The 23,530-nt window shown below is 41.0% G+C and overlaps 1 protein-coding gene across 2 annotated transcripts; it reads left to right on the forward strand.

The window, feature by feature from the left end:
- Positions 1-35: 35 nt before the first annotated feature.
- On the forward strand, positions 36-22,404 carry ANXA5 (annexin A5). 2 transcript variants are annotated; one of them, XM_040555151.1, is made up of 12 exons: positions 36-315; positions 6,621-6,705; positions 7,803-7,897; positions 9,504-9,617; positions 11,858-11,948; positions 12,864-12,943; positions 13,383-13,439; positions 16,598-16,691; positions 17,937-18,032; positions 18,557-18,615; positions 20,720-20,842; positions 21,875-22,404. In XM_040555151.1, the coding sequence occupies exons 1-12, from the start codon at positions 307-309 to the stop codon at positions 21,935-21,937; spliced, it is 966 nt and encodes a 321-aa protein (XP_040411085.1). In that variant the 5' UTR covers positions 36-306; the 3' UTR covers positions 21,938-22,404. The 2 variants fall into 2 exon arrangements, with proteins under 2 accessions (XP_040411085.1, XP_040411086.1); XM_040555152.1 differs by lacking the exon at positions 36-315 and adding an exon at positions 2,158-2,174.
- Positions 22,405-23,530: the final 1,126 nt, after the last annotated feature.

Raw genomic sequence — 23,530 nt, forward strand, 5'->3', positions numbered from 1 at the left:
GTTACAAGGCTGGGCTCACTCTGTTAACCCACTTTACTCGGAAGCTAACCGAAGTAAAATGCCTGCTTTAAAGCCCTGGGACCCCGTTCCCTGGCGGGGCGAGCCCCTAACCCCACCGGGCCCCCACAGCCTCGGCCCGCCCCGGGCGGTGCCGGCCCGGCCCCCGGGCGGAGCGGGGCTGCCTCCCGCCTCCCCTCGCCTCACTGCCTGCTCCCGGAGGCTCCGGCTGTGGTGGTGAGCGGGCACCGACCGTCCTCATTCGCTTTCTGCAGACTCGGACTCGGTCCCGACCCGGCGAGCTGCGAAATGGCGAAGGTGGGTGCCGGCCGCCGTGAGGGGAGGGATGGCCGCCGCCCCGCTCGGTTCTGGGCTCCATCCCTTTTCCTTTACCCCACTAATTTATTGCTGCTCTGCCTTAAATCAGCCTGGCGGGGGACGTGGAGAGGAGGAGGACGGGGAAAGCGGCTCAGTCATGTGAGGAACACGTCAGGCACAACTTTATTATTTTTTTTTCGGTTAGTTTCCACTCATTTGGCCAAGTTTTCGGTGCCGCGTGTTTATATTGCGCCTGGGCGTTGGCGCTCTCCGCTGGGCGAGGGAGGAGAAAAACCCAGCGGTGCTCCTCCTCGTCGGGCCCTCCTCCTATTGCTTTGCTCCATCCCACTTAATTTTTCTGAAAGTTTTGCAGCTACGAGACCAGGACATCGCCTGAGCCTTTTTTCTTGTGTCGGTGTTACGTTTGAACCTGGATGGAGGCTGGCAGTACGAGGCAAACCTGTTTGTTTTAGCGTTGTGTCAAATACATCCACCATATGCTCTGAGCAGTACAAGGGTTGGATTGCTTATTTATGGGCTTTGTACGGCTGTGGAAAGGGGAAGCCATCAAATTGCAGGACTGCCTTAGCAAAAGTCTGGGTGATTGTGCAATTATGTGCTAGTAATTCGGTGGCAGGTGAACTAGGTGATCCTCAAAGGTCCCTTCTGACTAAGCTAATCTGTTCTTATTCTAACATAGTTAGCAGGGGTTTAACACTGCAGCAAATATTTACCCATATTCTGTCTGGATTTATTTTTAAGAGAAAGAAATTAGTTTTCAAAAAAGTTATTTTTAATAGTGTTCTGCTAAATCTTTTTTTTTTTTTTTTTTTTTTGGGGGGGTGGATAAAGAGGGGATTCTGTTTTCTTATTCAAGCATCAAGCGTGGTTTGTTTAGGATGCATCTTAGGAAAATAAGGACCCCTATCCAAGTCTGTGCAGGGCATCAGAGCAGAGATTTACCTGAACAGCCTTTTATTACTGTCCATGTAATGTTGCATATATGTTTGGGGCTAACTTCCTCTTAGTAAAAACATGCAAATTTGCAATTCACCTGTAGTCTGTTCCACAGACACACTAGCTCTCAATCTTTTTAAAAGGAATATTTCGTTCTTTGTTAGTGTAAACCAGCTCTTCTTGTCCTTGTGCAGCAGAACTTTCTGCTGCCTGAGGTGACGCTTGAGCTACTGACTGGGGTGAGATGTACTGGGCTGAAGTCACTGGAACTATGTAGTCTTGTACCAGGTAGGTCCAGCCCTCCAGTTTCCACGTTCAAATGGCTGCTTCCCACTGACTTAAGTAGCATTCTTTACCTGTGCGATTATGCAGTCAAAAAAGAGAGAGACTGAAACAGTGTTAAAGCTTTGCAGCTTGTAATTAATAAAATTTTAAAAAAATTGAAGAATAAGCTCTGTTCCTCATGGCAGGTATCTGTTCTTAATTTTATTGCACCATGAAGTAATGGTAAGACATGAAAATACACATCAATTAATTATGAAATGTAGAGTATCAATTGACAGTAGTTATTTATATGTGCAATTGAAGGTTCAATGTTCAAAAAGACTTGACAGCACAGTGTACTAAACTCTGGTGTAGTCTAGACATATCTCTGAAGAATAAAACCTTTGAAGAAGGTAAGTTATCTTTGGTCTATCTTTATCTTTATCTTTGGTCTATCTATCTTTAGTCTCTGTTGCTGGTTTTGCTTAGGAAAAGGATGGCATGTGCTCCGTGTCCAGAAGAAAAGGTTCATTCATTTTGTGGGAAAACTGCAGCATGCCATAATGTGCTGTACAGACTGGTCCCTCCATGCCTGTGTTTATCTGCTTTCGTTGGAGGAATGCTGAAGTCCTAACAAGGTGTCTTTTCTCACACATCTGTGTACATAGTGATCTTTGTTAATGCATAGATGTGTATGCAGAACTCTTCCTGCTTGCTGAACTATCGTCTGGAAGTGCTGCTCTGTGCTTGCTAATTTGGAAACCTTGAAAGAAAGCAACAAGAATTATAATCTGTATGTTGAGGACTGGCCTGTTTTGGTCTGCTACTCCCAAAGGTTTCCCTGCAATGAAGTTGGGACCGTGTTGTGTGTCTATTTATAAACTGGCAGGAAGGTGGAGGTGTGGCTGCTGTGTGCAGTATCCGCAGCTCCCGGTCTGCCAAAGTGCGCGTGTGACTGGCAGCACAGGAGTAGTATTGCTAACTCCAGTATTGCTTTAGAGGATTATTTCTCACATTCTGAAGTACAAATGCCTTTTTAGAGTTGTGTCCTGAGCAGTTCTTTGGCTTTGTTGGGGTTATTTGCAAGGACAGGTTCTCTGACAGTTTTTGCAAATGTCCCTGCGTTGGTTCCCAAGTTGCCATTGCTTGATCTTATCTTCTCACTCTCTCTTTTCTGCTTCTGCTTTTTTTTTTTCCTTTCTTTCTGTCCTCATTATCTTTGGTATCTCTATGGTGTATTGACTCATAGTTCAGCACAGCTGTTGTGCAATTCCGTCTTTTTGTCAGAAGTGCAAATATAGTAGGGCAGATGTGAGTATGGTCTGCTGACCAGAGCTTACTCCTTCCCTTTAAGTGGGCAATCTGAAGCATTGCTAAACTTATAGAGGGTTTTTGTAGAAGTCTCTTTAAAGTAGTTACATATTCATACTAGCTCCATGGCTGTATGCATCCACTCGCGACATCACTTATGTCCTACTGCTGTTGAAATTTTGGTAGGGATGTATAATCTAATTCTTATATGGCATTGGCTTTAATGCATAGTTTGAACAGGGCTCTGTGCCTGGTCTTCAATGACCACAAAGGCTTTCGCTTTGCCAGTGGACACTGTGTTGTGCTTTATCTGCGAGATGGGTATGCTCATTTAAAAAAAAATAAAAATCTCAAGTTAGTCTTTAATTTACTCTAACTCGTGACCTTCTGGGTTCTTTCAGTGTTCTGAAAATAGCGTGCCTATTCTGTTTGCCAACCTGTGTGCTGGAAAACATTCTCCATTTCCATTCTCAGCACTCCACAGTTTTCCTGTGCCATCTTGTAAACAGGTGGCTGATTTAGGTAAAAATCATGTCACATATCACCTACTCTGCACTAGACACTGGCCTTTCCAGTGGTAAATTGATGAGACCCTACTTCTGTTGCTGCTGTGCAGCATCATGAAAGGGGGTAGCTTGTCACGTATAGGATATCTGGCTGGTATGAACTTGCTGTGAGAGGGTACAGAGCAAGGGCGACTGGAAATAAGTCTGAATCAGTTCAAGTATGCTCTTTTGTTTGCTGATAATGAATGCTTTGTATTGAACAGTGGCTAAATGTCTTGTGGGTAGGAAATCTTGTGTGTGCTTGGTGGGGAAAAATTAAAAGGAACCTTGTTAAGTGGCTATTGTTGATTTTGCACATTTCCTTGGCTGTTGCCAGGGTATGTGGCCACATGACATCAAACTGTGAAGCAAAGTTGTCTGTTGGGAGAAATTAAAATAGCTGAGGTGCTGGTTAGAAACTATTTGCCTGGTGAGATTGCATCTTCCTGTTCTTCTGCAAGCTGTTGTTAGAGCAGAATAAATATGAAAAATTCAACCAACAACATGAATTTCTTTGTTGGAGGGGCATGAGCTCTAAAGCCAGATCTTCTCTTGCATTGAGAGTTATATGTTTATACGTATGTTATATGAATATATATATATATATATATATATATAAATATATATATATTTTTTCCTTTTCTTTTCACGCTAACTTGTGTCTTCATTGGTCCTGTTGGTAGCTGCCTGGAGAAAATGGAAGCCGCTGTTTATTTCTAGTCTATCATCTCAAATTGTCCTTGTGCTACCCATGACCGCTTAACAGCAGGCAGTATATTGGGGTATGTAGAAAGTGAAAAGCGTGGGTAGGTTTGGGGTGTTACAGTCTTGCAATATTCTTTCTGTTGAGGCCTGTTGTCCTTCTCTTTGTTTTACTAACCCCAATGTGGAGTGTTGATATTTACTAAGTTGATATTTACTATTGTCAGTGTCACGTCTGCCCATAGGTGGCTTCTGAAGGTGCTTTTGGACTGCAGGTTGGACTCGTGCCTGCAAAACTGTATCCAACATAGTCTTGTACGAGCAGTCCCTGCCGATGGCAGAGTTGCAGCACTATTTCTGATTTGCAAGTTGCAGCACTATTTCTGATTTGCAAGCTAAGTGCCACTCAAGTACTGCTTGAGGGGGATGGTGTAGCCAAACTCCAGTAAATGCTGCGTGTTAGAAGGGAATGCCTGGAATGTAAAAGGTTCATCAAGAAAGCTGTTGTTAGGTTGCAGGTGCACCAGAAGTATTTCAGGAACTGTTCATCAAACTTAGTATATGGTAAGGCTTTCCACTATGTGCTTTGAAAGAGAGCAGAAAGTTTCTTAATAAAAATAAGAAGGATGATTCAGAGTGACTTTTAATCTGTGTATGCACAATGTTTGCGCATACTTGCTCTAAAACAGCCACACAGCGATGTTGGGCCGTTGTCACACGACTTAGGAATCACTTCAGGAAATGCCCCTTGCTTATAACAAAATAAGCAAAAGAAAACTTTAAATTAAGTGATTGTTTTATCCAAGACCTATTGACCAGAGGGTGATTTTCAAAGGAGGATTGCGGTAGTTGTATAATACTCAATGATATGAAAGCAGTAGGAAATACCCTTCTAAATAACCCCGTTCTGGCTGGTACAGTAATAACGGAGGAGGAGGAAAATAGAGGCTTTTCAGACTTTATCTGTTCTACCAGATTAAATTCCGTTTTATTTATTTGATACCCAGATCCTTGAGGTTTCTTCATTATAGCTTTTGGAATAAGCTAGGAATAAGACTCTAAGTACATATTACTGTAGCTAAATTTGAAGTACTGCCTAAAAGCTTACTTGTAATGGGAAAAACAGACTGCTCCAGGGGAATTGACATGTTTTTAAAATAGGCTGGCTATCGGAAAACATCTACGAGAAGGAAGTTTGTTGTTGCTCTTAAACACCGTGGTACTTTGTGTTCTGGATTTCTGATGTACAGTGGGGGTAAGCCTAACCCATTACTACTGCAGCAGCGGGAGGGATAGGGATTCCCTGTTGGCAATAACACACTGGTGGCCTGAGAGGCAGCAGTGCTTCAGGGCAGTTTCTGGTACGTGCTCACCAGTTCTTTTCTCTCCGTGCTTTTCTGGCTGACCCTACCCTAGATGAGTAAATTGGCTTGAAACCACAGCACTGTGAGGCTGAAATTGTTAACTCGAGGGAAAGGCCGTGTCACAGAGGCCAGATGGCTGTGCTGCCTGTGAAATAGTCTGGTGTCAGTCTCGGTGGAAGTCTTGGCATTTCCTTTTGTGTTCTTCCTTGAGAGTGGAAAAATGCCCTGCCTGCACTGATTGTTACTTTAGTATGCCAATACCTACATTAAATTTTCCTTCTTCAGCTGTTGGAAAGCCTCCCTATTCCCAAAACCCAGCTGTTTCCCCTCTTGGCTGTTTCTTGGCCTTTGTAGTTTATAAATTACCTATACGTGTATAGCACAGTAGGTTCTTGAACTGTCATGTTTAAATAAAGGCAAGACTGTTCTGTGAGGGTGATGAGTATCTTCTTGTGTTTGTCTCAAGCAGAAAGTCCCTGAAGAATCATTTTCCATGGAAACCTAGTGGAATTCTGTTTGTGTTTGGATGGGCTCATCTTTTATCTTTCGTTTGAACTGTTATTTCTTTTTGGCTGCGAACTACTATGAGCAATGTAGCTGAATCACATGAGTAAAAAGGTGCTTACGCCGAAAGAAACATGATGGAAAAATTGAAGGTCATTGAGGAGTTCAGTAGGTCTCGTTTGCAGGGTGATGGAAAAAATCAGTGTGATACTGGTTGAAACCTCCATCAGGCTTTTCTTGAGGGAAGGAAGTTCTTATTTCCGAATGTGTCTTGGATCCTTGTATGGCTTATCTGGCCTACGTGATTTGTGCAATTAATTTCCCAAATGATTCCAGGAAATGATAATTTCTTAGTCATTTTCCTGCGTTCATGCTCCAGTGTTGTGAGAACCAATCCTGCAAACTACCTTTATGTAAATAAACCTGAACTTAGCTGGTCTACTGCCGAACCTTTCTAGTAGAGCTGTGTTTAAATACCCACAAACTGCTATTTAGACAGACAATTGCATGAAAAATGCTATTGTTTTTTGGATCTTGGATTCAAATCTAGCCTGAGCTTGTGTATGGAGAACTGAAAGATGCTGTTATCTTCTATTTCATGTTCTATTTCATGTTTTTTTTCCCTTTTCCCACCTTTTTTTTTTTCTCCTCCCTCTAGTCCACAAGAGGCACCGTGACAGCGTTCTCTCCTTTTGATGCCAGAGCTGATGCAGAAGCCCTTCGTAAGGCCATGAAGGGAATGGGTAAGAACAATTTATTTTGTGAAGAAGAAAGAGCTCTCACTCCTGCTTTGAAAACATCCTTTCTGAACTCATTTTTTATGTTAGCAGATGAGGATAGGGCATGTGTCCACATGCTATGGAATGACAGCCCCGGGACTACAGGAGTCTGGGCATGTCCTAGTGTCTCTCAAGGGTGTTGATTTTTAGATTAGCACGAGTTAAAAATGATGGTTTGGACATCGCCCATTTAAAATTTGATGCTCCACAGGCTTCTCTGCACATGTGGTTTTATTGTGCAGTAAGATAGACTATGAATTTTAAGGGAACAACTGTGGAGAATTATCACAGAATAGCAGAAGCTCTGTGCTTGGAAAAGGGGTGACAGCTCTCTCAGTCTGGAAGTGGCTAAACACGGGGCAGTTATTGTGACCAAAGAATACAAGCACACAGAAGGAATGTAGCCTAACAAGTGATCTGTAAGCCCACGCTGTAGCTTTCTACTCCAAAATTTTGCTGTGAGAATAAATTCTAATTTGATACTTTCTTTGAAGCTGCCTGTGGGAAGAAGCAGAGGGAAAGGAAAAACGGAGTACAGTAAACCTCAGGTCTATGGACAAATTCAATAGAGCTAGCAAGGTGCTATGTTGTGAGGATAAATTTGTAAACTACTGCATGTAAAACCAATAATAGCTCCACACTTCCCTACTCTGGGGTGTTTTTTTGGGGGGTTACTGGACTGCGGTTTTCTGGGAGTTGACAGAGCATTTATTCTGAAGTCTCTTGGGGAGCCTGAAAGCAGCCCAATTTATAGAATAAAGATTGTAACTAACTGTTTTATACCTGATGGCTGGGGTGCTGGGGGCAGTGTCTGGAACAGGGCACTGATGGAGAACAATGCGTATTCTCCAGTCATGTTCTTGCTACAGCAGAACACCAAACCTGGTGGCTCAGCTTGATGTGTGGACATTTGTTATTTAAATGATTTTGCTGTTTATCAGTAGATTTTTATTTTCAAAGTGTCTTTCATTGTCTTTTTAGTTTGTGTTACTGCTGGTTTTTGTTATTGTTGTTTTTAGAATGTGCTTGTAACTGTTGTTGTTCTTTCTTTCTAACCTCAGGGACTGATGAGGACACTATTCTGAAGATCCTTACCAGCAGAAATAATGCTCAGCGTCAAGAAATTGCATCTGCCTTTAAAACACTATTTGGCAGGGTGAGAAAAAACAAACGAACAAAAAACTCTAGAAATGAGCTGAATTTGGCCTATGATGATTAGTTAAAACCATGAGGTGGATTCATCATGCTCTCTGTAAAAGATTCCTTGGAAGAAAATATAGTTCAGTTACTGTCTCCCCCTTCTCCATATAGAATGATAGAATGGTTTGGGTTGGAAGGGACCTTAAAGGTCATCAAATTGCAAACCCCCTGCCATGGGCAGGGACACCTTCCACTAGACCAGGCTGCTCAAAGCCCCATCCAGGCTGGCCTTAAATACCTCCAGGGGTGGGGCATCCACAGCTGATCATCCAAGCTGAACAATGCCAACTCCCACAGCCTGTCTTCAGAGGAGAGGTGCTCCAGCCCTATGATCATCCTTGTGGCCCTCCTCTGGACTCTCCCCCACAATCCACATCCTTCTTGTGCTGGGGGCCCCAGAACTGGGTGCAGGATTCTGGGTCCAGGTCTCACAAGAGCAGAGCGGAGGGGGAGAATCACCTCCCTTTTCCTGCTGCTTTTGATGCAGCCCAGGATGTGGTTGGCTTTCAGGGCTGCAAGTGCACATTGCTGGCTCGTATCAAGCTTCTCGTTCAGTCAGTGCCCCCGTGTCCTTCTCCTCGTGGCTGCTCTCAATCCATTCTCTGCCCAGCCTGTATTTGTGCTTGGAATTGCCCTGGCCCAGGTGCAGGGCGTTGCCCTTGGTGTTGTTGAACCTCATGAGGTTCACACAGGCCCACCTCTCAGGCCTGCCCACGTCCCTCTGGATGGCATCCCTGTCCTCGTGTGTGTCAACCACATGACACAGCTTGGTGTCATCGGCTAACTTGCTGAGGGTGCACTCAATCCTAGTGTCCATGTCACTGACAAAGGTATTAAACTGCGCCGGTCCCAATACTGCCCCCCTGAGGAGCACCACTCATCACTGATCCGCCTGGACGCTGGGCCACTGACCGCAACTCCTTGAGGGCAATGATCCAACCAGTTCCTTACCCACCGAGTGGTCCATCTGTCAAATCCACATCTCTCCAATTTGCAGACAAGGGCATCATGGGGGACAGTGTCAAATGCTTTGCACAAGTCCAGGTAGATGATGCCAGTAGCTCTTCCTCTGTCCACCAGTGCTGTAACCCCATTGTAGAAGGCCACCAGCTTTGTCAGGCACCATCTGCCGTTAGTGAAGCCATGCTGGCTGTCTCCAGTCACCTCCTTATTTTCCGTGTGCCATAGCAGTTTCCAGGAGGATCTGCTCCGTGATCTCCCCAGGCACAGAGGTGAGACTGACTGGTCTGTAGCTCCCCGGGTCTTCCTTTGTTTCCCTTTTTAAAAATGGGAAATCCTTAAGTCAGGCTAGGTTGGAATATTCCATTTAGATTATCATGAAGAAGTGGCTTTTTTTCTGCACATTATTAAAATACACCATAGGTTTTTGTGCAAAAGCTTATATAGCTTCCTGTTAGTATGCTTCTAGTACTGGTACTGACCTCATCCTCAGTATGGAAGGAGTTATCAAATACTTTGGCTCGAAGTCTGCCATGTAAAGTGATAGCAGGAAGAGAATTTTCTTTACAGAATTCATTACAGTGCTGTTTGTTCCGCATTAGGATCTTGTAGATGACCTGAAATCAGAACTCACTGGCAAGTTTGAAACACTGATGGTATCTTTGATGAGACCAACGTATATTTTTGATGCTCATGCACTGAAGCATGCAATCAAGGTAAGGAGAATGAAAGAAGAGATTGAGTATATCATATACAGTGTTTGTTGCTCTTTTGTTGTGTATAGGAATGAACATTCAGTTAGTAAGGGAAATGATGATAAAGTTGGCTTTTAATTAGTAATGTTACACTAACACCTGCTAATATCACTAATGCAATTGTTTCAATTAAAATTTGCATAGCATAAGACTTGTTTTGATTTAGGTTTAACAAGCAGATCAGTGGTGTTTTTAAATTCTTTTTTGCTGCTAAAGTCCAGTGGACGCTAGTTTTTCTGCTGTGAGCAACCTAGGATTTGTAGCTGTACAGCTGTCTGCATGGTCTGCAAATCAGTTCATAGCATTTCATTAATGTGGTGGTTTTCGGTTGTCTCTTGTTGACTGTTATTTAAGCATGAGAGCTTTTAGCACCTGATGAAGACAGTCCAACTCCAAAATTGGTGGGCTAGCATGCCTGTGTAAACTCACATCAAGCACCAGAATTATTAGGGGACGTTTTCTGTGTTGAATGTGTTCTAAAAGCTCCCTCCAGTAATACAGAGACAAGAGTTGACAGATCCTGTCAGTGGTACTTTTTTTTAACATTTCTCTCTTTGGTGAGTGCATTTATTACCTTTCTGGGAAGGCTAGGAAAAAAAAAAACAATTTGCAGTCTGTATGTTTAGATATCTTAGTGTGTTTTTTCATGTATCTTAGTGTGTTTTTTCATGTGTTCCTATTTTGTCCCCCTTGATCTCACCTGTTTGATATCCTCAGCCTGTGGAAATTCAGGAATTGGATATCCCTGGGTTGTCTGCAGAAACCTGTTGATTAAAGTAGATGACATTGAAGTTGACTGGTGTCAGCTAGTGCCTGGTTGGGTGACACTAGCACTCCCCAAATCCTTGATGAGCAGCTGGTTAATATGTAGTCAGCTGTGCAAGCTAGTGATTATGAACCCATGACCCAGCAAATAGTGTCTCAGACAACAGAAGCTGTAATCCTGGAAATTTTTGTAATGTCTTTATGTGCACTGGGGGAAGGGAACATGGCACCTGACAGATAAACTGATAAAAACCTTGCTGACTGAAAGGAATGAAAGTATTCCCAAGCTTCTTGTGTTGACTTAAGGGTCAAAGACTGATAGGGAAATGACAGAACAGTTGGTACAGGAGGAAAACAGAGAGAGTGGAACAAGAGCGTTTTTGTTCTTGTTAGTTACAACAAATGGTATTAAACACAAGATCATAGCATCTCAGGGAATGTCTCTGCGCAGGACGAAATGTTGACACTAGCTGCAATTCAGCTAAAGTGGATAAGAGCACTAAAGAAGATGTGGCAGCAGGAACTTCACTGCAGGATGACAACTCAGCTAAGGGCATTGTCTGTGCTGAAGATTGAGTTATCTACTGCTGCTGCTACAAGGCTCCTTAGAGAACTAATGTAATAGTGCTTGCCTTACTTGTTGAGTAGGCATATTCTTAAAACAATCTGTATTTTGAAAATGTTTACATGTATCCTGTTAGATTTATATTTTGAATATCTTTGTACACAGTATATTGATTTTTTTTTCCCTATAGGAAGTTTTCTCTATAGGAAGAACTGTAAATAACACACCGCAGCAAAAAATAATAAAAAATACACAGGGTAAGGGCTCCCTTTGGAGTGTAACCAGCAATGGCTTATTCTTATAGGCAAAGTAGACTCAGATATGTGGCAAGAAGATATTGCCTTGGCTTTTGTAAATTTTATCCTTGTGAAAGCAAAGAGTGCCTGTTATGGATATGTATAATTAGAGTGCAGCAACTATTTGGGGGCCTGGGTTAGCAATTCTATTGTAAAATGTGTTTGCTTACAGTGGAAGGGATGCTGGGTGACTGTTCATCTGTGTGCTAATCAGTGAAGGGCAGTGTGTGAACTAGAGCCGAGATGGAAACTATTCATTCAGTTACTGTCACGTCATCAACTGTAACAGTGAAGAACGGAGGTATATCTGGGTGTACTTGACTGTGGAGAGGCTCATCTGAGCCCTGCAGCAGTGAGCTTCTTGTAAGTGTTGGGTTGATTTTGAAAACAACCATGGCAGAATGGAAAGAAATTTATCTTTCCAAGCCTCCCAGGATAGACTAGATATTACCAGAAAAATATTTTTTCTTTCTTTGATCCAGATGTATGAGGTGATGCTTGCCTTTGGTTGTCAAAGGGAATACTTGTTTTCCTTCTGTTACTCAATCAGCTGATTTCTTCTTGCACTCTTGTAGGGAGCAGGAACCAATGAGAAAGTGTTGACTGAAATTCTTGCCTCCAGAACACCTGCTGAAGTGCGGAATATTAAACAGGTTTATCTGCAAGGTAAAGTTCAGTATAAAATAAAGTTTTGAGTTCTCCTTTCAGTTCTTTCAAGATGATTTTAACGCGTTTGTAACAGGACATATCTGTGAACTGAGGCATGTATCCAACAAGTGAAATTTTGTTCTGATGAGTTGGAAACTTTGTATTGCAAGAAACTAGAGTATGGATTGCAAGCTAAAATTCTTTTTATTTTGGGGCTATGACTGGGATATGCAGTGTTTGGTCTTTTTGTGCTTCATAGTTAGAATTCATTCAAATGTATTTCTTTATTCCACCCATTTTTTTCTTTCTTTTGAATAAAAGAGGGTTTTTAAAAACTGGCATCCTGTAAAGAAACAGGATTTTTTATTTTATTTTTTCATTTTGTTCAAATGTATTGCATTTTTTTGATTGTCCACAGGAGTACATGCTCTCACCCTGTGAATGCATGGGTTACTTTTTTAAGGCAATATTTACTTCAACACTCTTGTATCTATGCAGATTCCTTCCACACAAGAAATTCTCATATCTTAACAAAGTTCAAGACAAAACTTAGATTTCCCAAGGACAACAGTTTTTGGAGCAAGACTTTTATAAGCTCCTTTCTGTTAGACAGTTGTGAGACTGCCATATTTCTGTATAACTCCAGATCTGTATGCTCTTTAGTTCCTTAAAGAGCTGAACCAGTGTACGTCATTCTGTATTTCAAAATATTTTAAGTAATCTGTGCCTGAAACTGGGTGTGAGATGGCACCTTTCCATCTGTTTTAGAATAATGTTAGGTTGTAAGGGAAGGCAGAATATGTCCAATTGTTAAAACTGTTTCTGACAAACGATTCCACAAGCTGTGAGTCAAATCCACTTTCTGCTTTTCCCTGTTTTCTCATCAAAATAGTGAGGAAGTCTGTAAGGTGGTGAATGGGTGTTCTTTTACAGAGTATGAGGCTAACTTGGAGGATAAGATCACAGGAGAAACATCAGGCTATTTTCAGAGAATGCTGGTGGTCCTTCTGCAGGTCAGTATCTCTTTGTATGCCTACGTGTGTGTATGATTTTCCCTTTTTGATGTCTGATGTACTCTTGTTACTTTCTGCTTACTGACTAGGGTTTCTAGACAGACTTGGTGATAGGCAAGATTGGTTCAGAAACTGAATAACTCTCCCTGAACTTATGATCTTGAGCTCTGTAATGAGCCATTTCCACAGCTCTGGCTTGAAAAGCTTCTATGATACTTCTGGGTATAGCAGAATGCCTGCTGCATAGGTTTCTGAAGGTAATAAAACAGAACGTTTATTTCATGAAGACACATCCAAGCAGAAATGAAAAGTGGGGCTGTTTTTGGATAAGGTACATTAGGGATTGACTTCTCACAGCAAATTTTACAATCTCGATATATTAGGTAGGGTTTTTTTTTATTCACCTGTCAGCTTAACAATTTTTTATACTTGTTTTTAGGCAAATAGAGATCCCGATGGCAGAGTTGATGAGGGTCTTGTTGAGCAGGATGCTCAGGTGGGTGAATGATTTTTTTTTTGTGTGGGGAGATGGTATTTCTACAAGTTACCTCAAAAAGAACATGCGTAAATATAGTTCACATGTGAGAGAGAATTTTTATGATTGTGTGCGTTTATTTTTTTAATACATTTTGCTGCACTTTTATATGTTTTGAACAAAAGAAGTGACAAAAGGTGAAATGTTGGGGTCAAGACTTCTGGCACTTCTGTGTTTCAGTGTAAACCACGTCTTGTTTTATTTATTACTTGTTGAGGTGCCTGAACAGAACAGTGACTAGGTCATAAGAAGAGAGAGTTGTGATTGTTGAGGCTGTGCGATGCTGAGGCCTTGACTGCTGAAAAACTCAGCAGTGTGTTACTAGTTCATTGTTTAACATCTGATTTGGGCTTCTCTCTAAACTTAATCCTAATGTAAATGTATCTTGTGTCATATACATGTCACAGAGAAATACTAATGCTATTCAGTAAGGGATACATCCAGAGAGGTTGAAATATTTGGAATATTTTCTTCTTAATACTTTGTGCTACTGTAACAAATTGACAGTCCAAGAATTGTCCTCTGTGGAGTTTCTAGGGACCCACCCATTGCCATTTGTGAGTATTTTCCATGACTTTGTCACTGATCACTAAACCTATGTTGTACACAGGAAGAGAAGTACCAGCAATAAACTTGTATCCGTGATGAAGTCTTTTGCTGGATTCTGTAGGCTTTGTTGTTGTAGTTGTGGTCAATATTTCAGAGATTCGATTACAGAACTAATGGATGTTTCTTCTCAGTTGTTTCAGATAGCTCTGGGTCAGAGATTTTCTCTTGTAAATTGTCAGTCAAGATTAAAGAAAATGTATGAATTGTTCAAGGTGACAAGGGGGAAAAACAGGATACCGGATCAATAAAACGTTCTCTTGATAGCAGGGCAAGACGGAGAGAGAGAGAGAGAGAGAGACCTGTGCCAATAAGATATATTTTGCCAATCCTTTGTTATGTAAATTCAGAAAGCATCATTCTCCTTCTATTAAAACTCATACTGTGAAAACTGGAGCCTGGAGATTAAGGAGACACCATACCTAAATGTAGAAAAGTAGTTTTCTAAATGGTGTCTCTGGTTTGTTACGTACGTTTGGCTTGAGCTGGGACCCATACAGAGAAGTGTTTTGTCACATTTCTGTTAGCTGTTTTATGCAAAGATACTGTTAACATAGCTGGAATAGATTCAGAGCATTTTCTAATGATTATTGCCAGGTGCAGGTGATCTGAATTGCAGCAGCTGACTGTAAAAATGCAAGACTGTTTTTTGCTTCCAGATGTTTGCCTTGATTACTGCGATGTTTTGGGAAGGGTATGGTGGCAACCTTTTTACTCAGTAGTGATTATTTATTTATTTGATCTTTGATCACTAAACATACAAGTTAATTCAAAGTGGTTGGGGAAAAGGCATTTGAGGTGGTGTGGATGTGTAGGGAACTTGTAAGATTTTTCTGAGAATACTTAAAGGGGGAAGTGTAACTTCTTGCAAGACGTTTTGTGAATATCACTTTTTTAAGTTATACAGTTGAAGTACACTTTAGGTATTGCGTAGTTGCAAGGCCAGTGAAAGTTTGATGCAGTTTAGCTATTTTTACAATTATGAACTTTGTTCCTGACAATAAGATCAATATGAATAGCACCTGGCTTAACACTTGTTTCCAGTTTCTTTGTAAGTGAACGGACACGTCCCTGCTTGTAAGACACTGCCCTGATTTAACGCTTGTTTGAACTGTTATTCAGAACACTGCTTAAGACAGCTACTACACCACATTGGTGATTCAGTTTAGGGGAAGAACTTCTTTTATTTATACATGACGGTGGGAGAACGTATGGAGATCTGTTACTTGCCATTAAGAAACTCTGAGATCAGGCTAGATGATCATGCTGTAGTTTTAAGACATTATTTCTAAAACAGAACGTTTGTAACAGTGCCTTTAGTCCATGGGAATATAAGGTGGGAAAATGCAGCCTAGTTGTTAGTAACTGTTAGAGCTTACATAAAATGCCATTCACAGCTTCAGGTATCTCCAAAGAAATGCATTCCTGGAGTCTCTAAATGCTGTGGTGGGACATGGATGGAGAGTGCTGGTATTCATTTGAAGAGCTTAGCATATATTTTAAACTAAATATCCTTGCAATGCTTTAATGGCCTTTTTTCCCCCCTTCTGTGCTCTGTGTCATTAATATATCAGCAGTCACAAATGTACTTTATATAGGATCGTGGGGCAAACATAAATAGAAAATTGGTAGCTTTGCATTCAAGTTTTACAGTACGGACAGACAGCTGGCCAACAGCATTGCTATGCAGGAGATTTGGTTGAATGGGTTTTTCTAGGAAATATTTGATTGTCTTAGTACAGGTGGTAACTTGTTTGCCTGCCTTCTATTCACTGAGGAGGGAGAAAAGAAGCTGTATGCTCTAATATCTAAGACCTTTCTCCTTACATTGTGTGATGTTTAGCACGCAATTTGGAGAAAGGATTCTGAGTTTCATCTTCTTTTTTTTTTCCTCTGTTGTTTACACGAATTTTTGGAAGCATTTCACTTTCCTAAAGTTTGCTAGTAGCCTTCAGACTAACCTGAGGAGCAATCACTGTACTCTAAAATGATTAAAATCTGTTAATGGTCTAGTTTTACATTGGTTAAGAATTTAGCATCTGACAAATCGTGTTTCTGAGGGCTTTAAAATCCTTTTGCCCCTCTTTTTTGGAAAACTTCCTCCTGGGCAGAGTTAGCAGGGTTCTTCCATTGAGATGAGTCATAATGTAATAAAGTTTTGCCAGTTTGATTTAAAATAGGGGAAGGGAAAAAAAAAGCAGTATTAGGAATGGATTTTATTTCTTGGATTATGACAGTTTCAGAAAACTTGAGGCTTATGAAAGGGACTACGTACCCAGTCAGTTAGGGCCTTAAGCAGTATTATTTATGTAAATGCTTTTGCAGTCAATTTCAGACTTTATCATTTATTCCTTTCTAAAGTCAGTTTAGTATTTGGCCATTTTACATTTTTTTTTTTCCTCCAGCTATAACTTGTTAATAATCTTCCTTAGAGTAAGACAAATGGAGCTTTTTAACAGGATGTGCAACCATATCACAAATGCTGTTGTTTTAATCTGTTCAATTTACAACAGGTCTTGTTTAGAGCTGGGGAGCTGAAATGGGGAACGGATGAAGAGAAGTTCATTACCATCTTGGGAACCCGAAGCGTTTCCCACCTAAGGAGGGGTAGGTAATATGGTCCGTGTATGACTGAAAACTTCTGCCTGAAGTCCCGGTGTTACCCAGGTGGTGGTAGAAATGGTAGAAGAACCATTTCTGGTACTGCATTTGTCAAGTCCGGTAACCTTTATTCACTTCTTCCCTCTACTTTATTTTTGTTTCCTATAATTCACTTCTTCCACAGCAAGAAGTGATCTGCTGCTTGGAGTGGTGCAGTAGATCTGAGGAACAGCTGGAGTACTTCTTTCTGGATGCGTGTTTATTTTTTTTTTCGTTTTGGAAGAGGTCATGGCAATAAAGTGATTCTGAGAGCCTGTTATGAGTCACCACAATCTGATGGAGATCAGCCCTGAAAAGATCAAACTCTTTATAGGTGCATATTCTATTAGCTGTTAATAAAGAGACAATAATATTTTTCCTGTTCCTCATCCATTCATAAGTCTGTTTTATTAAGCTGCTTAGGGCATTGGGATTAAGGACCACTAAATTTTGCTTTGGTTCTCCAGTCTCTTTGTTTTTCCTTTAGCTTTTGGATTAGTTGGATTTTCAAAGCTAATTTGATTTGTGATTTTAAATATTTATTTATTTTTAGTGTTACTGGCATTAAAGCAGTCCTAAAGTTTGTTTACATTCATCCAACATGTACTTAGCATGATAGAAATGTAATGCTTCAAAGACAAGTTGTCTTACCGATACTCATGAACACAGACTGCCAGTAGGACAGCTTGCATGAAGTTAAGTGGGTGGGGTAGCTCAGCACAGACAAGATCTTAGACTCAGGCTAAATGATAGCTATGCTCTGCGACAAAATGCTTATCACTTCGTACAGCTTCCTATCTTCCCTCAGAGGGGAAGGATCACCTGCTGGCAGCCTTCTGGCAATATTCTTCCCAATGCACTCCAGGATACCATTAGCCGCCTTTGCAGCAAGGGCCCATTGCTGTCTCATGCTCAGCTTGGTTCTTGGTCCCTCAGGACCTCCAGGTCCTTTTCTGCAAAGCTGCTTTCCAGCTGTGTGGCCCCAGCATGTTCTGGTGCATGGGGTTACTCCTCCCCAGGTGTAGGAACGTGTTGTATAATAGCAATCCAGTCGGAAATAGACATTTAAAATAGGTCAGAGGGAAGAATGAGTGGACAACAGCATTTGAACAGTGGATGATGAGATACAGATGTCATTAACCTGTACTGGGAAAGATACTGGGGAAAAATCTGACTATACATGTGACAGTAAGCACGCTTTCTGTTTTCCAGTATTTGACAAATATATGACTATTTCCGGCTTTCAAATTGAAGAGACCATTGACCGTGAAACCTCTGGTGATTTGGAGAAGCTGCTTCTGGCAGTTGGTAATTACAGAATTAATAAATCTCAAACTGGCCTTCTCTGTTTTAATCCCGCGAATTCCACCCGTTACAGGAAGTGGCATGAAAACATGGTTCCTTCTTAGCAGGGTCTTAATAGACCCAATTTTTGTGTTTAGAGAATAAGCCTCTACTCTTTTTTTAATAGATGGGGGAAAGGGTGGGATGGTGGGAAGGAGTGGTGGTGGGAACTGCATTCTGTTCATGATGGGCACCGCCACCAGAAAGTGAGACAAAGCTCTGCCTTTGTATTCCTGGCATCTCATTTTTGGACAATGCTACAGTAGACTTGTGACTGGTAGTAGAACTTGGCTAGTCAGGTCTCTTCTATTACAGTATTTTAACTCCTAGAACCCAGAGAGTTGTAGCAGAGGAACAGTCTAGCTGGCTGTGTGCTCAATTGTCAGCATTGGAGAGAATGGTGCAGAAGCACGCACCTTGTCTTGCCAGTGAAAGATTGTCTCATGTTGAATAGCAATCAGTAATTTAATCCTTTGCCTTTTTTTCAGTGAAATGCATCCGAAGTGTGCCTGCCTATTTTGCTGAGACTCTATATTATTCCATGAAAGTATGTATATGTTTTCCGCATGTCACTTTCCTTCTCCCCTGACTACTGTTCCTCACCCTTTCGCTTGTTTTTCATTTCTTCTTTCACTGCAAATGCCAACAGGATACCGTATCACTAAGCATCTGCAAAAGGTTTGGGGTATGCAGATCTGGAACAGGCTACAAACAATTCATGTGCCTTTCTTTGGGTTGATCGTAAGTTTATCAGACCATAAGTATTTGACTGGAAACATCAGTCTCATCAGCTGTTTTTGGACTTGATCTTCTTACAATGGAAAACGTCTGGCTAGATCCATTGCATGCCTTCAGCTAGATAAGGACCACAGTGCCTTAAGGTGACGGATGTCTTTAGGGAGTAAAGATGACCAAAAGCTGAACTGCAGATTGTGTAGATTTAGTGCTCTTTGTTTTAGAAAAGAGTATTTACAGACTGAAGGTGCAGTTAGCTTTGAAACACAAATTTAATGGCTTATCCATCCCATTTTGAGAAGGAAAAGTAACTTTTAAGAGAAAAAAGAAAAGAGGTCTAAACAGCTATGAAAGACTCTGGAGGGGAACCCCATCAGCAGAACAGCTGTGTTTCTGTTGTCCTTTTCTTCCCTTGAATAGGAAGAGAGAAGCAGGAAATCCGTATTTTTTAATCACAGTGACTAATAGTTATTAAAACCCTAGGAGAGACGAGGTAGGTAGTCTTTTGTTTTCAAGCAAATTATCATCTTCCCTGAATATATTCCTCCCTTCCCCTGAAAAAGCACTGGTGTGTTTGTCACCAGGTGGTTGTGCTGATGAGGTGTCAGCATGAGAATTAATGAAGAGATGAAATGGTAACTTAATTTTTAAAAGCTGCTTTACTGCTTTAATAAGCATCTGTTTAAAAAATGGTTCAGATGGAAAATCCAAAACATGCTACCAGTATGCTGAACTATGTGAGGAGGACCACTTTTTTTCTTATTTATTTTTATTTTTTAAAGAATGTGGTAGAAAACTCTTTTTTTCTGTGGATTTAAGAATCTTTCTGATTTCTGTTGTGAAGAGCGTGACTCAAGCCTGTTGGTGAGATCCAATTTTTTAAAATAAAATCATTAACCTCTCTTGGTAAGAAAAAAAATAATCATTATTTATAACTTTGGCAGAAGAGTTTGTTCTTGTTGTTTAGCAGTTTGACATGATAAGGTTCTACAATGTGTCTGCTTTCATGATAGGGTGGGGCAGAGCCTGGCTTTTAGCAGATTTTAATGTCAAATCCTACTCAGGAACAACTGGACTCACGGCATAACTTTTGAGCAGCTTTAGGGCATTTTTAGATGTAACCCAAGAATGTTACAGCCAGTCGAAGGATTGAGTGACCCTGGACATTAGGCTGAAGATGATCGTGGGGGCTCTGCCAAGTCCTTCCTTGAGGTGCATTAGCAGGTCAGCATGTGAAAATGTGTATTGCTTCAGCTTGTGTGGAGTCTGACTTGTCTGAGCAGGAGGGGTCGGTATGTCAGTCTGACACCGCTTGCTAGTGCAGAAACTTAAAATATTTAAAGCAGTGAAGATGAATAAAAGAGTTCTGTGGTTGGAAAGGGGATATGAAGTTTGTCTTCATAATAAACGCATAGCTAACTTGTGGAATGGGTTGCTCTGCCTGTGTCTTGCTCTACAATGTTACATACTTGGTTTTAGTCATTAGTTAGGATTTATGTGCCCCCTTCCAGAACTGACTGCACTTCTACAGTCTGAGACTTCACTGAGATGGTGATATGCATGTGATTCTGATTGTAGCAATCAGATATACTACTGTGTAATCTTGGGACTGGCTTATTTTAAATTTATCTGGGCATTGGCAGTTGGGATCTGCGAAGATGAAACACAAAATTAGAGGGCTGACTGTGTGGCACTTCACCAAACTCTTGGGGCTTAGAGCACCTCACATGGTTGGTCCTCTGTTCTTCGCATTGCAGTGTGAATGCCTTGTGATACTGTCCCAAATACTCTGTTGCAGAGTAGAAATGTAAAGCACAAGTGTTTTGAGACACCACTTGCTTGTTTTTATTTGTTGTTCTATGACAGTAACTGTCCATGACAAACTCATAGTGTAATATTTAAACTTCTCTTTGTAGGGGGCTGGCACTGATGATGACACCCTGATCAGAGTTATGGTTTCGAGAAGTGAAATCGATCTGTTGGATATTAGACAAGAGTTCAGAAAGAATTTTGCTAAATCGTTGCATCAAATGATTCAGGTAAAATTTCTATTTTGTTGTCAGGGAAATTAGGGGTATTTAAGACCCAATTGTTTCCATTGTTTGTTTTTGTGGAAGGGAGGGAGGCGGATGTGTGTAGGGCTGGACATCACAGTGTTCTCTGAGAGCAGCAGTGGCTGATCTGCAGTTTTATGAAGTACCAAGTAGTGTCATTTAAGTGGGAGACATTTCCTAAGAAAAGCTGAACGTTTCTTTCCAGTGTTTGCTAGGAGAGCAGATGTAGTTTTCTGAAATTACACTTACTCATTTTTTTCCATTTTTAGTTGCTGCTTCATTTCCTTTTTCTTGTCTGGGTTCCTTCTGATTTTCAATGCTTTAGAGAGGGTGCTGGCTCCAGAGAAACAGCAGTGGGGTTGGGAGTCCGTATTACCATGAAGTCAGAGCTGAAATCTCTGATTGTGGTGTGTGGAACCTTTAGCACTGTTTAAAGTGGAAGAAATTTCACTGGAATCATTATCTGAATCATAATCTCCTTTGAGTGGGTGGGAAGGAGCAGAAAGGGAAAGAGCTAGCAGGAAATCCAGAGCCAGCGGTTGCAGGATTGTCGTGTATTTGCTGCAAAGTTAGACCAAAATGCCTTTTTTCCTTGTAATTTTTTGGGGGTATATTTTATTTTAAGTGCTGCTTTTTTTTACCTTTTTTTGTTATTACTCCTTACTTGATGATCTGTCTGTTACAACATAAAGTTCTGTGCTTCTGGTGCTGCTTCTGGCTTCTCCTTTTCTTGGACTTTCTCGTTTGCAGTTGAATGCTTTTTAATGTGCAATAGGTAGCTCAGTTCTAGTGAAGCTTTCAGGAGCTTTTATTGTCTCTGGAAGTCTGTCTGTGTAAATATAGCTCTAACAGAAGAGGTGGAGAATTTTTTTTTTTCATCATTCCTGAGCCGGGAGTAATCCAAGTGGATTTCCTGTGGGTGGGACAAATGCGTAATCCGTTAGTCTTCATTGGCGGCTGCTTTTCCTTGCATTTCTGTGGTTGTGACTCACGGTGACTGGTTTGTTATATTAACAGAAGGATACGTCTGGGGACTACAGGAAAGCACTCCTGCTCCTCTGTGGTGGAGATGATGAGTAATGGTGACAATGACACGAAGAATTTGTTGTATTCCAGCTTTGCAGCCCTTCAGTTAGCATGCCTAGCTAAGTTTTTGCATCTTAATGCTTTCTGGCTGTTTGAATTTATACTAGTATTGCACTTAGTAAAAACGAATGTATTATCCAGCTGATAATCAGTCCCTCCTTCAAGTGCCTTTGGAGAGTATGCAGAAGTCCTCATCGTGCAAGATGGGTCCTGAACACAGAACCCAGTTATTTGCAAGTGTTTTGCTGAAATAGGGAAAAAAAAAAAATCATGTATTTCCACTAATAATTTAAAGACCTTTTTTTGCTTTTATTCTCTACGTTTCCACTGAATGTTAAGCTAGTTTTAACATTGCAAATGAAGAAAAGGTATCCTTTGTATGTAATATTTGAATGAATTTGCTGATCATAATAAAACCAGTCATTGGAAGTCTAAAGAACCAATAAATTTTTTCCCTCTCAGCAAAGTTGTATGTGGTTTTTAATGGGCAAAGATCCTTTTTCTTTTTTCCTGATTCTACTACTTTAAACAGTTGTTCCTTTTTTCCCTGCTACTATGCAGGTTTATAAGTATATATGATGTTTTCCAGCTGCATGTCATGATGCCTAGTACTAGACTTCTGTGATAGGGGCAGCTGATGAAGACGGGAAGAAAGTGATCCATACTTTAGGAATCTTGCATGGAAAAAAGGGAATGTTGCAGCACCACTCTGATCAAGTTAACGGAGCAGAGCACAGCATGAGAGAAACAGCCGTCTGCTATATAAGCTGCCTTAAATGTGCTGCTTTAGTTTACCATTTATGAACGGCTTTGAAAATTAAATTGATGTGTGTGAAGAATAAACCGTTTCATGCATTGTAGAGTCTAAACACCATGATTCTAAACTTAGCTTATCAGTTAGTCACGTACAAGAGCTGTAGAAACTGCATGTTTTAAAGTCCTATTGAAATTGATTCTTCACAGATTAAGAGCTTTTAAACTTTCAGATTGAATAAGTATTGAAGTTTTAAGATTTTGACATTATAATTGTGAATTTTTACTGTCAAGTCTCGTTAATAGGTACTTGGTTTCTGATGTAAAATATGACAACTTCTTATAAGTAAATATGTTAACTAAAGCCTGATCTACTCTAAAACCTTGTTTTCAGTTCTCTTGCATACTTACGCTCTTGCATACTCACTTTCCCCCTCACGCTGTCTCCGTCTTCCCCACTTCTTTTTGTCCAAACTGGAGACTTACAGACTTAAAACCAGCACAGGTGATTTTCTTAGAGACAGTTAAGTGCTCCTCTCTGCTCTTCCTGGACAGTTTGCTGAATTTTCCATGTCACTCCCTGTAAGCGAGGACGGAGTGGGTGCGGTTTGTATCTCCACTTGTGTAATTTAAACTAATCTAAAGTGGTGCTGCCATAATCCTGCCCTGCCCTGTTTTTCAGGCTGCATGTTCCTGTGACCCTCTGGTGAGCTGATCCAGGGCCCTGGGCTGACAGCATCCAGCCACAGAGGTACAGCACAGTATCCTCAATAACTCACTGTGGCATCTGGTGAGGGCTGCTGCTGATGGATGGATGGGCTAGGAAAGTGCAGG

The sequence above is a fragment of the Cygnus olor genome, chromosome 4, assembly GCF_009769625.2.
Source record: "Cygnus olor isolate bCygOlo1 chromosome 4, bCygOlo1.pri.v2, whole genome shotgun sequence".
In the NCBI taxonomy this organism is placed as follows: Eukaryota; Metazoa; Chordata; class Aves; order Anseriformes; family Anatidae; genus Cygnus; species Cygnus olor.

Bases quoted from the DNA above. Each gene is read 5' to 3' on its own strand.
- ANXA5 (XM_040555151.1), top strand. The intron at 7,898-9,503 runs GTGAGAAAAAAC...GTTCCGCATTAG, and splicing joins TTAAAACACTATTTGGCAGG to GATCTTGTAGATGACCTGAA. The intron at 13,440-16,597 runs GTGGGTGAATGA...AATTTACAACAG, and splicing joins TTGTTGAGCAGGATGCTCAG to GTCTTGTTTAGAGCTGGGGA.